Source organism: Manacus candei, unplaced genomic scaffold (assembly GCF_025592945.1).
Source record: "Manacus candei isolate 608988 ecotype Guabito, Panama unplaced genomic scaffold, ASM2559294v1 h1tg000018l, whole genome shotgun sequence".
NCBI lineage: Eukaryota > Metazoa > Chordata > Aves > Passeriformes > Pipridae > Manacus > Manacus candei.
The window spans coordinates 2843431-2857257 of record NW_026138066.1 but is presented as its reverse complement, the minus strand read 5'-3'; the positions used below and the strand labels follow the sequence as shown (position 1 = coordinate 2857257).

The 13827-nt window shown below is 38.7% G+C and overlaps 1 protein-coding gene across 10 annotated transcripts in view; it reads left to right on the top strand.

Annotated features, from left to right (window-relative positions):
- Nucleotides 1–13827, top strand: part of ANKS1B (ankyrin repeat and sterile alpha motif domain containing 1B) — a 414822-nt gene that overhangs the window by 255768 nt on the left and 145227 nt on the right. For all 10 annotated transcript variants that reach the window (XM_051784790.1, XM_051784791.1, XM_051784788.1 and 7 more), the window contains one exon: nt 5189–5341. In XM_051784790.1, the coding sequence (XP_051640750.1) occupies nt 5189–5341 (153 nt within the window). The remainder of the gene's footprint in view (nt 1–5188; nt 5342–13827) is intronic.

The following is a 13827-nucleotide window of genomic DNA, read 5'->3' as shown; positions in this document are numbered from 1 at the left end:
AATTTGAAATACAGATTCCAACTTCATAAACTGTAGAAATTACAATTCTGACAATCTTAGGCAGGAAACTCTGAACTAAGTCTGGATCTACCACTGGGGCAAGATCCTGAATCAAGTAGAGCTGTGGAGTGTGCCTGTACCATCTTTTTCTAGTAAACTCCACAGGAAGACAGAAGGTTTTTGATTAACAGAAAGAAAACATATTAATAGAACACAAGCTTTAATAGTTAACTTTTAAAATATGTGACAGGGTAGACAGAACAGAAAAACAAAAGGTTTATATAGAGTTCTTCCTCACCCACTGTGTCTCTGCAGTCAGGTCCCTGTTTTCACTCAGTGTCTTTTTCAGCAGCAGCAAATGCAAAGTCTTCTCAGGTCCTTAGGGTTTTGTACCCATCCTCTGCGAAAGCTGCTCCTCTGCCCCTGACTGCAGGCTCGATTTCTGCCCAGGCACTGCAGGCACAAGCTCCACATGGTCCCACTGTGCCAGCCAGGCCCTCTGATCTTCAAAGTGTCACTCTTCTGAGCTTCTCTTTCAATGATCCAGAGGAGGAATGATCTCCTCTTCCAACAACATGACTCCAGGTGATCACATATTTGTAAAGTAATTTATAACAGACAACTCGCAAATACAGGGGGAAAAAAAGGACTGATACATACAACATTACAATAATCCAAAATTACTTAGCTTGGTAGTTTATAGTTTCATATAAGTTCTAAAAAACACTGCTTAGATCTCTTGGGTGGGCCAATGGTGTAAAAGAAAGGACTATATGCTTGCTAAAAAGATCTTTCTTCCAAACCAACATAAGCATAAAATCATAGCCATCATTTAAAAAGCAGTGCAAGTCAAGTAATCTCATCCTTATCAGTGGATAAAAAGCTTGATTTTAATACACACAGTGTTAAGATCCACCAGATAGTGATATTACCTGTGGAGAACATAGTATTAATTCCCCATCTGTCTGAGAAGATCAGAGAAAACTGGCAATAGTCTGTGTTACTGAATTCGCCTTGATGCTTCTGGTGCATATATGATTACTTTGAAGCTCTATTTGTGTTTGACCTACCTTTTAGAGGCAAAAACTTAAGTAGCTTTTAACCTAATGTAAAATACGGTATATAATCACAGTAGTGATGCACCTTTAAAAAGTCTGTTGTACAGACAGTCTCCTGTGAAGGATTTCTCAACCCATTAAGATGCTACTTGACATAACTATTTTATTATGAGAAACAGCTCTTTCTGGCTTCTGCTTTCTGTTCATTTCAAAGGAAGTGATACTAGTAAAGATCAATAGGACCTAGGAAAGAAATCTCATATGGTTTGTGTCTTCTTCCACACTCCTTTTTATATTTTCATAAACATTTCTTTTTCTCTAAATCCTATGGGCTTCAATTCCTAGCCTTTTCTACAGTCAGCATGGAAAAGTTTTCTGCAGTGAAAGAGCTAACATTGGTATTGTTCTCTAACGAACCAAATTAATTAGTAGTAGTGTCTGTGGAAGAACGATACTGCCCCTATTTATGAGCAGTTAATATTTGAAACACTGTCATGACTTGAAGCTCAGAGATTTTACACTGATCTGAGTCAAACAGTATGCACATTTCTTAGGTGTTTGACACCACTGGTGCATATGTTGTAGCTGATGCGAAATGATTGAAATATTATACATGGAAATACACTCAGTAGATAGGAGGGAGTTCTTCTTTCAGAAAAAAATCACAGCAAATATCAGGAAGGAATCCTACAGGGTCTAAATGATCTGAGAGGAGTCTAAGATAGTCTCAGAATCACAGAATAAAGTGCAGTATAGAAGAAAAAATAGTCTAAGCGCTATGACCTGTTAATGAGGACTGGGATAAGATGCAACTAACTGGAATTCTCATAAAGTAAAAGGACAGCACTTCCAGAGAGATACTTCAAAGAGTTTTTATTTCAAAACTCAGTAACATTTTATATGAAAAGCAGATACTATTAATGATACTGTCACATCCATATAAACTATATCTGTCAGTAAGTATGTAAAAGGAAAACATTCAGCCAGCTATGAATGACAGTTAATAAGCTAGCTGATGTTATTAACAGACAGAAAAAGACCTTCCCATACAAGAGGACAGATACTGAAAGTTTATTAATTTTCATATACTGGACACATTTTAGAAAGTCCCTTTTAGATAAGAGGGTGTTCTTAGTTCATGAGAAAACAAAATATTGCTTTTGTGATGAAACTAATAGCATATATTCTAGTTCTGAGATTAATTTTCTGTGATAGGAACAACTGTCCTGCCATGGTAGGTAGGCTCAGGGAGGGAGCTCAGGGGGACAGTGGGCAGGAAGCACTGGGACAAGGCAAGTAAAGGCAGGGACAGTGGCAGTGACTCTGAGCAGCTACATCCCAGAGCAAATCCACAGGACATCCATAGGGATGAGAATGGGACAAGGTCAATCTGGAGGGTGACTCAGTGGTTGAGGATCAGCAAGGTGCATGGCCAGGCACAGACATACCTACAGCATAGCTCAGGCAAGTGTCAGGACATGGACCTGAGATCACAGGCAGCTCCTGCAGAAGGTGGGGTGGCCCTGACTAGACTTCTCCCCACTCTTCCTCACACTGATCCAAGGCTATGCAGCTGCAGTACCTGCAGCATGACCTTGAACAAAGGCAACCAAATCTCTGGGATAGGAAGAGGGAAAATACTTGCAGAGCGTTCTGCTGCCCAAAACCAGACCAGTGTTTCATGTAGGCTGTTGAGTGACCAAATCCAAACAGTGAAATTGTCAAATCCATTTCAGTTGTTCTCAGCCTCTTGCTTATTGTTCACCTGTGTTTACTTGCCTGCAGCCATATTAGAGGAATATCTGTTTTAACAACCCTTTTACTGAAGATCTCCAGTGGGAATTGAGAATTTAGAAACTTGCCATGCTGTATTTACTTTTCAGAGGCTGTTGAGTTACCAAATTACAGACCAGACTGTGTGGGTTTTCTCAATCAACAGGTCAAAAAAAAAGTCATATTAAAATCAGAATTTATTAAAGGTAAAGATCAAGTAGTAATAAACAAAGGAAATAATTTGCATAACATACCCCATCTGGATACATTGAAAATTGTTTTGATGGTGCTTTGTTTTGCTTTGTTAGACAAAGGAAACCAAAATACCTCATATTTTCCAAACTCATTTGTTCCTTATTGGCCCCGTATGTCTTCATATCTTCTCTATATAAGATTTTTCTTCTTCTGTTTATCAGGTTCTTGCTTTTCAAGTGTCACCTGTTTAAGCATACCTTGTTTAAAATCAGCTCTTGAAATAAGATTCCTAGGAGTTAGAGCTCCCAGGATCCTCAATGTTTTAGCAGTCTACTGGACAGATTACTATCAATCTAATATTTAAAGCAAATCTGAATGATGATGAAAGAAGAATTTGCCATGCTTTTGACATAGAATAATTTAATTTTAAATTAGGATGAAAATAAATTCAAAAATGTCAGGTTCAACAACAAAACTGAGCTCTTACTTTCCAGTATGACTCCTCTGTTACAGGAGCGACCTGAAAGGCTTAATTCCTTTTGTTAATTATATGATTTCTCTTGTCTTTCCTTTATGATTTAAGATAGTGGTTTCACTACATCATTTAAATATTTTATACCCAACGTCTGCAGCAAAAGAGTAAACTGTCATATTCACGGTGCAATGTGCCTGCATCACTGCTCCCTGATACTGCAGGAAACCAAGATCAAGATCATGACATGCTGGCTTTCTGCATTTGAACAGACAGATCGATGAGCAGTACAGTGGCTTTCAAATGCAGACTTTAATTTTCTTTTCTCTGCTTTGAATTCAAATTATATTTCAGATAAACTGTGGGAAATAAATTGGTTCGGGCAAGATATTAAGATCAAAATTCTCTCCTTTTGAAATTACTTTGTCACTCACTTCAAACTTAAGCTCAAAGCATTAGGTTTCTGTCAAACTTCCCTTGTTTATCCTAAAGTAAGAATGTATATAAGCAGGCAGAAATAGGAGGCTGGCTTTCACTATCCGCAGTGTTACCCTTGCACAGTCAGGAGATCCTATGCAAAACACAAGGTTTCTAAACCTTTAAAGCTTCTTAACATTTTACCAGTTCAGTGTATTATCAAGTTAGCAATAGTTACACTTCTGTAGAAAGACGATATGCTTATAATACTGTTGAAAATTGAGGCTATTGCATAATTTTTTCTACTTCATTCCACTTCTATTTCTGCCACTATTGTAGATTGCTTTAAAATTCATAAAAACAATATGGCATAACAAACTGCACAGGTAGAGGCTTTATACATTTTTATCTTTAATGGCTAGCTTGAAAGTCTTCACTTTTGTCACTGAGAGGCAATTCTGAAAGAGAAATTGCAGCTTTTTACTTCTTAGTAGCTTAACAAAATTCAGAAAAATAGGATGCCAGTGGTATTTCTTAGTTTTTTATGAAAACAAGATTTATGAGATTAGGTGACTGTGTTGCTATATAAATGCAAGTGGTGCACTTCTGTGCACATCATTCTGTCAATTCCATTCCAATAATATCTGATTCGATTGTCCGCTCTCAAACAGCTTTACAGACAGTGAGCAATCTAAAATATGATAAATTCCCAGGAGTTCCATGAAAAATGTGAGCAGGTAGAGGAAAGAGACTTTTTTTAAACCTTCCCTAGGGGCAGAAAAAGTACAGTGCAGCTTCAACCATTATAAAATAACAGATAGCCTGGTAGAAAAGATAAATTAGGAATAATATAACCAAGGCGATGTGTTTCATTTGCAGTGATACCAAAAGAACCATTTCTCAGTCTAATTTCTTCCCCTTCTATGAAATTGTAGGTGCAAATCTGACATTTTTGTGCAGTCAGGATATTAATAATGTCTCTTCCACCCTTTTGCCTTCTCCCACTCGTGGATTCTCTGTCTAGTAAGAATTGAACTCCAGCTACAGTCTTGGTACAGTCTGGTGTAAAAGGCAAGCAGCCATAAGAAAAATATCCATTGACAATTAAGTTTTATTACTGCTTTTGCACACACAATCATTTCATGTTGTACTAATCACTAAAAGAATGTTGATCAGAGAATAACTGACCCAAAGAAAATAATACCCATAACTCCTTTTCTAAAAGATGTTTAATGAGTATAATCAGGAATTTTTGCTCATTCTTGTTTTTCAGATGAAGCAGATCGGTCACGATGGCTACAACCCCACCTCTGTAGCTGAATGGCTGGATTCCATTGAACTGGGTGACTATACCAAATCCTTTCTAATTAATGGCTATACATCGATGGACCTTGTGAAAAAAATCTGGGAGATTGAATTAATTAATGTAAGTTGATCAATTTATAGCAGTAGTTCCTCCTAAATACATTACGTAGTACTTGTCTTTATACATCAAGGAGAAAGCAGGAAAGCAATTTTCACTACAAATACTATCATCAGGTACTGTTAATGACTACAGCTGTTATGCCTGTACCTAGGTTGACTGTACCTTTACTTCCATTTACTTTGCCATTGTCTTTAGCATGGTATTCAATCAGCATGATTGTGTTTGCCTTCAGGCTGCTGAACGACATTAAAAATATGTTTTGGGAGTTTATGGCTACAAAGCATGAGTTTTAAAGTACTTCTTATAAAGATACTTACAGCTTACTTTTTATACATGCTCTGTCTAAAGTAAACATAAAACAAGGAAACCTTAAGTATAGTTATTAGGTAATGCTAAAAGAACACAGTATTTTCTTTAATTACCACTTTTGCTTGAAACTTTATTTACATGAGTCAATTACATTCGATGCCCAAATTGGGCAACCATAAACTTTAGTGTGGACTGCACTGCAGGGTAATTTGTAATGAGATGAAGTTTGTGCTGTTACAATGAAGACATTGACTGTACAGCTTTGCCAGTGGAATTTTCATGTAAGTTATGTGTCTGGAACTGAGTTGTTTTCTCTTATGAAAGATAGATGATTGTAGCTTTGGATCTGCTGTGACTTTTGAAATCAACTGTATTGTCAGTTTATCTGACCTTTAGCACAATCTCTACATGAAGAAAAGCCCAATATCATATTTTTATTGATTCTTCACAGACAAAAGGCTCTGCTCTTCCTTCCATTGTAGGAGATACTGCATCTTTGTTTCTGATTAGTGCCTGAGTCCCAAACAGTCATAGGGCTACCTCTAATCATAGGCAATCAAACATAGGATAAAACAGTTGGTATAGTTTTATACTATGGAACAGTTCCCACTGTGTCCCAGGCTGGAGAAATGAAGAACATAACTATGGTGCAAAACCATGTTTCAACACAGTAACTGGTGCATGAGGCAGAAGTAGGTATAGCCTGAGACCGGCATCTAAAGAAAAGAAGAGAAAGAAAAATATAAATGGAGTTATATCACTTGAAAGACAAAACCATTGCATGCTAGAATTTCTTTTCTTGCTGTTACAATACAGTCAATGTTAACTGGCACAAAAATGTAGAGTAAGGACCAAACTCTGCCTTATGTGTTATGTCTGTGGCATTCAGTGTATGTTGTAGTTGTATAATTAAAGTCAGGATATGATTGATGCTATTATAGGTGTCTGCTGCTAAGCTATTTATAACTGTGGCTTTTTTCTGTAAGTGGCTGGATTTTAATAAGAACTGGGGACCCTTTGCCTGAGAAGCTAAGTTAGATTAACAACTAGCACTGAGTTGGAAAAAAAAAGTGGAAGACTCTGCTTGTATTCTATAACTTAATTTTGCATCCCAAACATTTTGTCATAATCGATTTGGAAACAGATTACCCTTTAGCTCCCCCAAGTGGATCATTAAAACTTCATTAAAGGTTTTTGGTTTTATTCCAACCTTGCTTAAGCTGATGAAAAGGAGAGTACCTGCACTGAAGTTAACAGGAATACACTTCTGTAAAACTAGTATAAACCAGACCTCTATATATCCCTCTAATTTTAAAGCTTAACATTATGTTCTGATTGAAGGTCTGTGCTTCTTAGAAAAACACCCCCTCTTGCCATGAGTTGCAAATAGAAGCTGTTTAATAGTTGTATAAGTACTTGTATAGATACAGAAATCTATATAGAGAAATGTTTTTCCCACTTGATATGTTTGAATTATGTTGTTCGAAAGCGTAGTAAATCACAGAATATGCTGAGTTGGAAGGTACCCACAAGGATCACCAAGTCCAACCCTTAGCCCTGCACAGGACCATTCCCAAAAGTCACTCCTACAAGTTCTACATTCTATGCATTTCTATTTTAGTCCAACCAGTATATATTTGATTCCCCCCAATCAGTAGCTAAGCTAACTGTAAAGATATTATGTTCAGTGAGAAAAGCTATAGCTTAGAAAATTATTTACTGTTACTTTTCTCTTTCAATTGAGGGGAATCTTTCAGAAATGGACAAGAAATTGTTTTGAAGCATTGTGCAGTCTGACAGAACAAGATACTTAGCTCTGACCAGCAGGCCTGCTGTCTGAAATTGATTTCAAAGGTCTCACTTCCCATTCGGGTGATGGCAAAGAAAAGCTTATTACAGAAAGTGTTTCATAAAAGAACGCATAAAGGTCAAAGCCACTAAGTCTGGAACAGAACTCTTCACTTGAGTAGGTCAAAATTCAGGCATTTGAAAATAAGAATAAAACCAGACTCAGCATCCTGAAAAGAATTCAAAGTACCCTTGTTTTGGTGGCTCTTGGTGCTTAAGTTGTATGTGGAACAAGAAGTTAAATTTAAACTTATGTTCAAATATGCAATAAAAATATGTTAAGGGCTACAGAAGTGATAACTTCTTCATTTTAGCTATAATTTTGAACAGTTTCAGCCACTAAACTTGACAGAAAAGACATACCTGATTTGGTGCTAGGAATCTCTGTGTTTGTATTTGGTACTTCTTTCCATTTAGCCATTGGGAAATAATCCATGGGTCCCTGTAGTGAGGGGATATTATCTCTACCTTCAAATCTGTTTCTACCCCTCACTACAAAAAAAACATTGAGGCACTGGAGCATATCCAGAGAAGGGCAACGAAGCTGGTGAAGAGTCTGAAGCATAAGTCCTGTGAAGAGCAGCTGAGGGAGCTGGGGTTGTTTAGCTTGGAGAAAAGGAGGCATATTACTCTCTACATTTACCTTGAAGGAGGTTGTAGCCAGGTGGGGCTCAGTCTCTTCTCCCAGGTAACAAACATTAGAATGAAAGAAATAGCCTCAAGGTTCGAATTGGGTATTAGGAAAAAGTTCTTCACCAAAAGGGTTGTCAAGCATTGGAACAGGCTGCCCAGGGAAGTGGTTGAGTCACCATCCCTGGAGCTATTTCAAAAACATGTAGGTGTGGCACTTAGGGATATAGTTTAGTGGCACTGACAGCGTTAGGTTTATGGTTGAACTCAATGAACTTAAAAGTCTTTTCCAACTTAGATGATTCTATGATTAAAGTTATCCTTCATGAGTTACCCCTTACTCCCATAGGACATCGGCATGATCAGAACTTTGAATCTTCTTGTCTTCCTAAGAACAGTTCTTACTCTATTTCCAACACAGCTTTATTATTCTTGTAAGTTACCATCTAGGCAAGGACATTTACAAACACTGCAAAGAGAACACCAAGCATATAAGAGAGAGAGAAGGTCTGAGGCATTGGTGGTAAAGGCCGTCTTCCCTCAGCTTTTCTTGTCCTCTAGCTGGCTCACTGGCATTAAGAAACAAATTTAATATGCAACTTCCTGAAATTTATTGCAAATTATTCCAGCAAGGTAATGTCTGATCTGACATGCTAGTTTCTTTCAGACTTCTCTGTGTGTATATGTATATGTATATATATAGAGAGAGAGAGAGAGTGTTTCTTCAAACTCAGTCAAGCAGCAATTTCTAAAAGCATTTGAATCAGAAGAGTAATTTTAAAAGTGTTTTTTTTTTCATGTGAGCTCCCACCGGCATTCTCAGCCCTTTTTCAACAGGTCAGACTGTGGCGGTTTGAGACCCTCAAAAATCCAATTTCCAAGTCCAAGCCTCCCTCCTACAATTTATTTCAGTGTGAAAGGGTTTTCCAGACATAACACAACTCAGTATGGGGGAAAGGGAATTATACCACATAAATACTATAAATACTATAATACATTATATACACAATTCTAACTATCTCTCCTAAGGTAAAGCAACATATTTACATTAGGTCCCTCCTTTCCCTCCAATAAAAGTTCAGAAGGGAAGAAGGAAAGATCCTTTCCACTTCCAGGGCAGCAGTGTCTCTCCTCTTCAAGGCAGCAGTCGTAGCTGGAGTTGTTGTAGCTGGAAAATATCTTTCTCTCTCTCTCCATTACAACGCAAGGGTCTCTCTCTCACCCCTCTCAGCCCTTCAGCTCCAACCGAAGGTCTCGCCCGTGGACTGCCCGCAGGGACAAACACTCGCTTCACCATGGTCATATCACAGAATGCAGGGCATCCCGTGAATCCTTGGGGGATTCAAGCTCCTCCTAAGTCAGAACGTTTAGGGCAGCTCTCAGTTCAGTCTTTGCCCCAAGCATTCTACCAGAGCTCCTTTGCTCCGTCTCAAACTGCCAGTATGGCAAAGGGGGAAAGGAAAGCATCTTCCTCCCCTGTGTTCCTCCTGGCCATCCCGGTCCAGCTCCAGGACATCTCTGCATTTCAGGACTCCCTTCAAGTGGAAGTCCACCCCCTCCTCTTCCAAAAAAAGGGATCTCCAAAGGGTTTGGGGAAATAAAGCCAAGTCTCACCCCCAAACAGCCTCCGCTGAGCTTGGTCCTCTCTCTCTCCGTCGGACAGCTCTGCGTCTCTCAGCTTGGTTCCATGCCATCTCTGCTGCTTGTTATCTTCTTTGACTCTCAACCACAGATCTCTGTTCAGTGCTGCTCTGCCGCCATCTCAGTGTCTCTGGCTGTCCACTCACAGCAAGGAAACCCCCCCAGCTTTTAGCCACAGTACTTGACCCAGTTTAACACTGTTCCAAGTTCCTGCAGCCCCCAACCAGAGCTGGGGGGCCTTGGCCCCCAGCAAGGCTCCTGGCCCCTCTCTCCTCGTGGCCTAAAACATGACTACTTCTCCTCCAACTGTGTCATCTTCTCCCTTCTTTTCTGGTCTACTGTGATATGTTTTAATTTTGCAGGGGCACTGATTGGGTCAACACCAAGAACACCACCCCCCTGGAGTTAAACACTTTCCAACTCCAGGGGAAAACCCTTTTTAACGCAGGACACAGACCTTCAGACTTTGAAGTTTAGCTTTTGTTTCACTAATTAATTTTCTTGTAGATAATTTAGAATTTTTCCAGATCCATTTCCGTCTGGGATGTGCTTTTTGGGAAGTATTGTTCTAGTTTTCTTACCCTGGGATTGCAAGTATTCAGAATGCCTTCTCCCAGCATCAGCTTTCCCAACACTTCTGTTTTTGTCTCCCAGATTTCTGGGCTCATTAGATGGATCAAATTCTGTATCCTGATTCAGATATCATTTATTCAGTGCTGTAGCTATGAGGAACTTTTCTGAAATATATATCATCTACTGAAAAAAAGTCCAGTATGTTCTGTAATCCCCTAACCCATCTAAAGTGTGCACCCTTGCTTTAAAGTATAAACGCTCTTCTACATGACTAATCATATTATTCTTGTCTGTTATTCTGGATTACTTACATAACCTTCCCCCTTGGGACTCCCTGTCTTCAGGGAACTTTTACCGTAGAGATTCTTCAGGCAAGATATAAACAGCTTAAAAGCACAAAGCAAGTTATTTATCCTCTAACACACAATACATTGTGGGACTAATGAGCTAGGCATTAAATCAACCCCCACCAAATGAGTCACTCAATTTAATGGGCAAGTAGTCATAGCTCAGGTATGGCCTCTGGGGCTCACTGGAACAGACTGATCTGTGATGTTGCTGAATTGCTGTATTCTGATTTCCTTTTTTTTGTTAGGATTTTATACCTCTTCATGTGAGTGTTTTTATTCGTGAATCTTTGAGGTGCTAGGTTTTCCCTGTCTCAGCAATCTTACTTATGTCTGCAACTTTACCTTTCTTATCTCAAATGCTTCCAGCCTGTGTACTCTCTCACAGCTCCCTCTCACGCCCTAGCAATTTTCTCAGAAGGAAACTGAGAACGGTTGCACAGCTGCGCTGTACTGAAAGTAGGTCTGGAATCACAGATAGCTGAACTCCTGGGAGGAGGGTTACATGGAAGTGGCCTGGTTTACATTTCTTCTCAATTAGTTCATCCTGCACTGTGAGCTTCTTTTTTCATGCATACTTCTTTCATATGGATGATTCGGGCTTTGTCTTCTGTAAAATTAATCTTTACCAAATGGTTCAATTACTGTCCAGATTTTGAGCTTTTGGGGAAGTGTTCTTGATACTCTCTCCCAACTTGCATTCCTGGTTTTCCTTAAGGTGTAATGATTGCCATTCAGGGTCAGAGCAAAGATACTAGAAGAGAGAAATTAGCTGCCAATGGGCTGCCTTCCATTAGTTTATAGCTAAATACTTTGGACCCTGCACAACATCACTGACAAGATCCACAATATATTATATGTTCTTTAGTTTTATTTAAAGCTGCTGCGTGATTATTGCACCACAGCCCACTAGAATTTGTACTGGAGGAATGAAAAAGTCTAAAAATGGCCTTAGTGAAGCAGATCAGTCCATCTACCTAATCCTCCGTGGTGGCTATAAAAATCATCATAAACAAATGACCAGGGAAGGTTACATGGATAGGACAAGCATATTATCAGCATAGCATTCTTTTAATAATAGTTTTCAGCTCAGGGACTTTTGGAATTGGGCCAGTTCTTCCCAGCTGGTCCTTGACTTTTCAACCTCTTATCATCATCAAGTTTTGTGATCTTACTGCTAGTCTGCTTTCCTACAGAAAGTGTAAATACATTGAGCTGCAGAGGTCCATTCACAGATCTCTTCAGGAATTCACTAGGAATCTTCTTCCACTTTGAAAACTGCATTTTCTCCTGCAGTTTCCTGGTTTAACCAGCTATTTCTCCATGGCACAACCTCTTCTTATGGCTTAATGTCATAACTGCTGTTTTGTGGTTTTTTTTTTTCTTAAAAGCCTTTTAAGAGTGGCTTCATCAGAAGACTTTAAAAATTCATGTAAACAAGCAGATTCTCTACATATTTTTGACTGTTTTAAAGAACAACAATAGGTTCTTGAGATATGAGGTATCCTTACATGCAGTCACTTTAACTCTTCCTGGTTGTATTTATCCATGTGTGCATTTTCACATTCCTGTTTTGCCTGAGACAGGCTAGTATTTCCATGAATCTTCCATGAAACTGTTTTCAAAAATTGGCATCAATTTTGTCACTCTTCAGTCCTCAGATAACAAGTTTTTAAGGGAAAAGTTATACATCATTGCTAGCAGTTCAGCAAATTCATCCTTGAATTCCTTCTCTGTTTATTTTTTCTGTGCTGTGGTTCATTTTACATACTTTTATAATTTCTCCTTTCAATCATCTGATTTGTAAACCAAAGAGTCTTACTTCATTTAGCAATTTCATACTTCCAGAAATCCTTGTTCTGTATCTATCTGGTCCTTCTCTTTACAGCTCCAGTACAGTTGCAGAGTGCCAGTGATACATGTCTAATTTCAAGGTCAGAGTTCTTTTTGTATACATATGTAGCTTGAGCCTATAGGTCTAATAGAAACCACTGTGTCCAGCTTAGTTCCCAAAGCTCTCATGAGGCCTTAGCTGACTAATACACCTACCACATCCATACATCTTACAGTCTCTGCTTAAAGAACTTTAATATGAACCACGTACTGCATTCAGATTCCTTGATCAGGTTAGTCTCTCGCTTTGCAGCCCTCTCATCTACTCCAACAAGTAGTAACTCCAGATAGTAACTCCACAATTTTACTGGGTAGTACACACCAATTGGATGGATTTTGTACAGTGCTCACTTGACAGCTTAATTTCCCATGCTATATAGCATGAAAAGATGCCTTTTTCTTAGGAGGGCTGTCCTTCAGATTCTGTTTGAAAAATTACTCTGTGACTCTTCTTCTCTTGTTGTTACTTAATTTCCCAAGCATGCCACTCTGCAGTTTTTGGAAAGGAATGAAACATTACATCTCAATAACATATTCTCAGACACTGTGACTGCAGAATTACAATTCCTGTTCTTTTGCCTCTCTACCTCAGAGCCTCTTGCTAGATGTCATATCACTGAAAAGAACTAAGAGTGCTTGGAGTCACAGTCCTTTCTGATCTCCCAGGGATACTCCTGACTGATAAAGATGCCCATAGCTCTTCCTGTAGTTGCTTTCTAAATGGCTCCAACATATTTGATGATCAGGAGAGCTTTCAAGACCATGAAGCTGCATTAGCAATAAGCTGTGGGATCTCAAGTTGTTAGATAATTAAAAATATCTTCTATAGTTGTTGAGTGTAGAAAACCGTCTGTAGGACTTTTTCTTTGTTCACTCTTTCCAGACATTCAGGACCATATTCCTAGAGTACTCGATAAGGTACTGGAAGATAATTTATGTGAACCAATACTTCTTTCAAGACAACCATGTTGATGTACTGGTGCAAAACCAGAAGTCTTGTATTTCAGAGTTTCTAAATTTCAACGTTTCTCAAGCACATTCTGAAATGCTTGAGAATGCCTTTGACATCTTGTAAAAATAAAATGTGCCTGTTTTACTGAAGATAAAAAATTTCTAGTGTTTGAAAGTTTTACGGGAATCTTTAAAATTCTCTGCCAGGCCGACTGAACTTTGGGTCTTCTCACTCATTAGTAAAGTAGTAGTCTATTTATGAGATGCACTAAGACATCTAAGAAAACCTTTTCT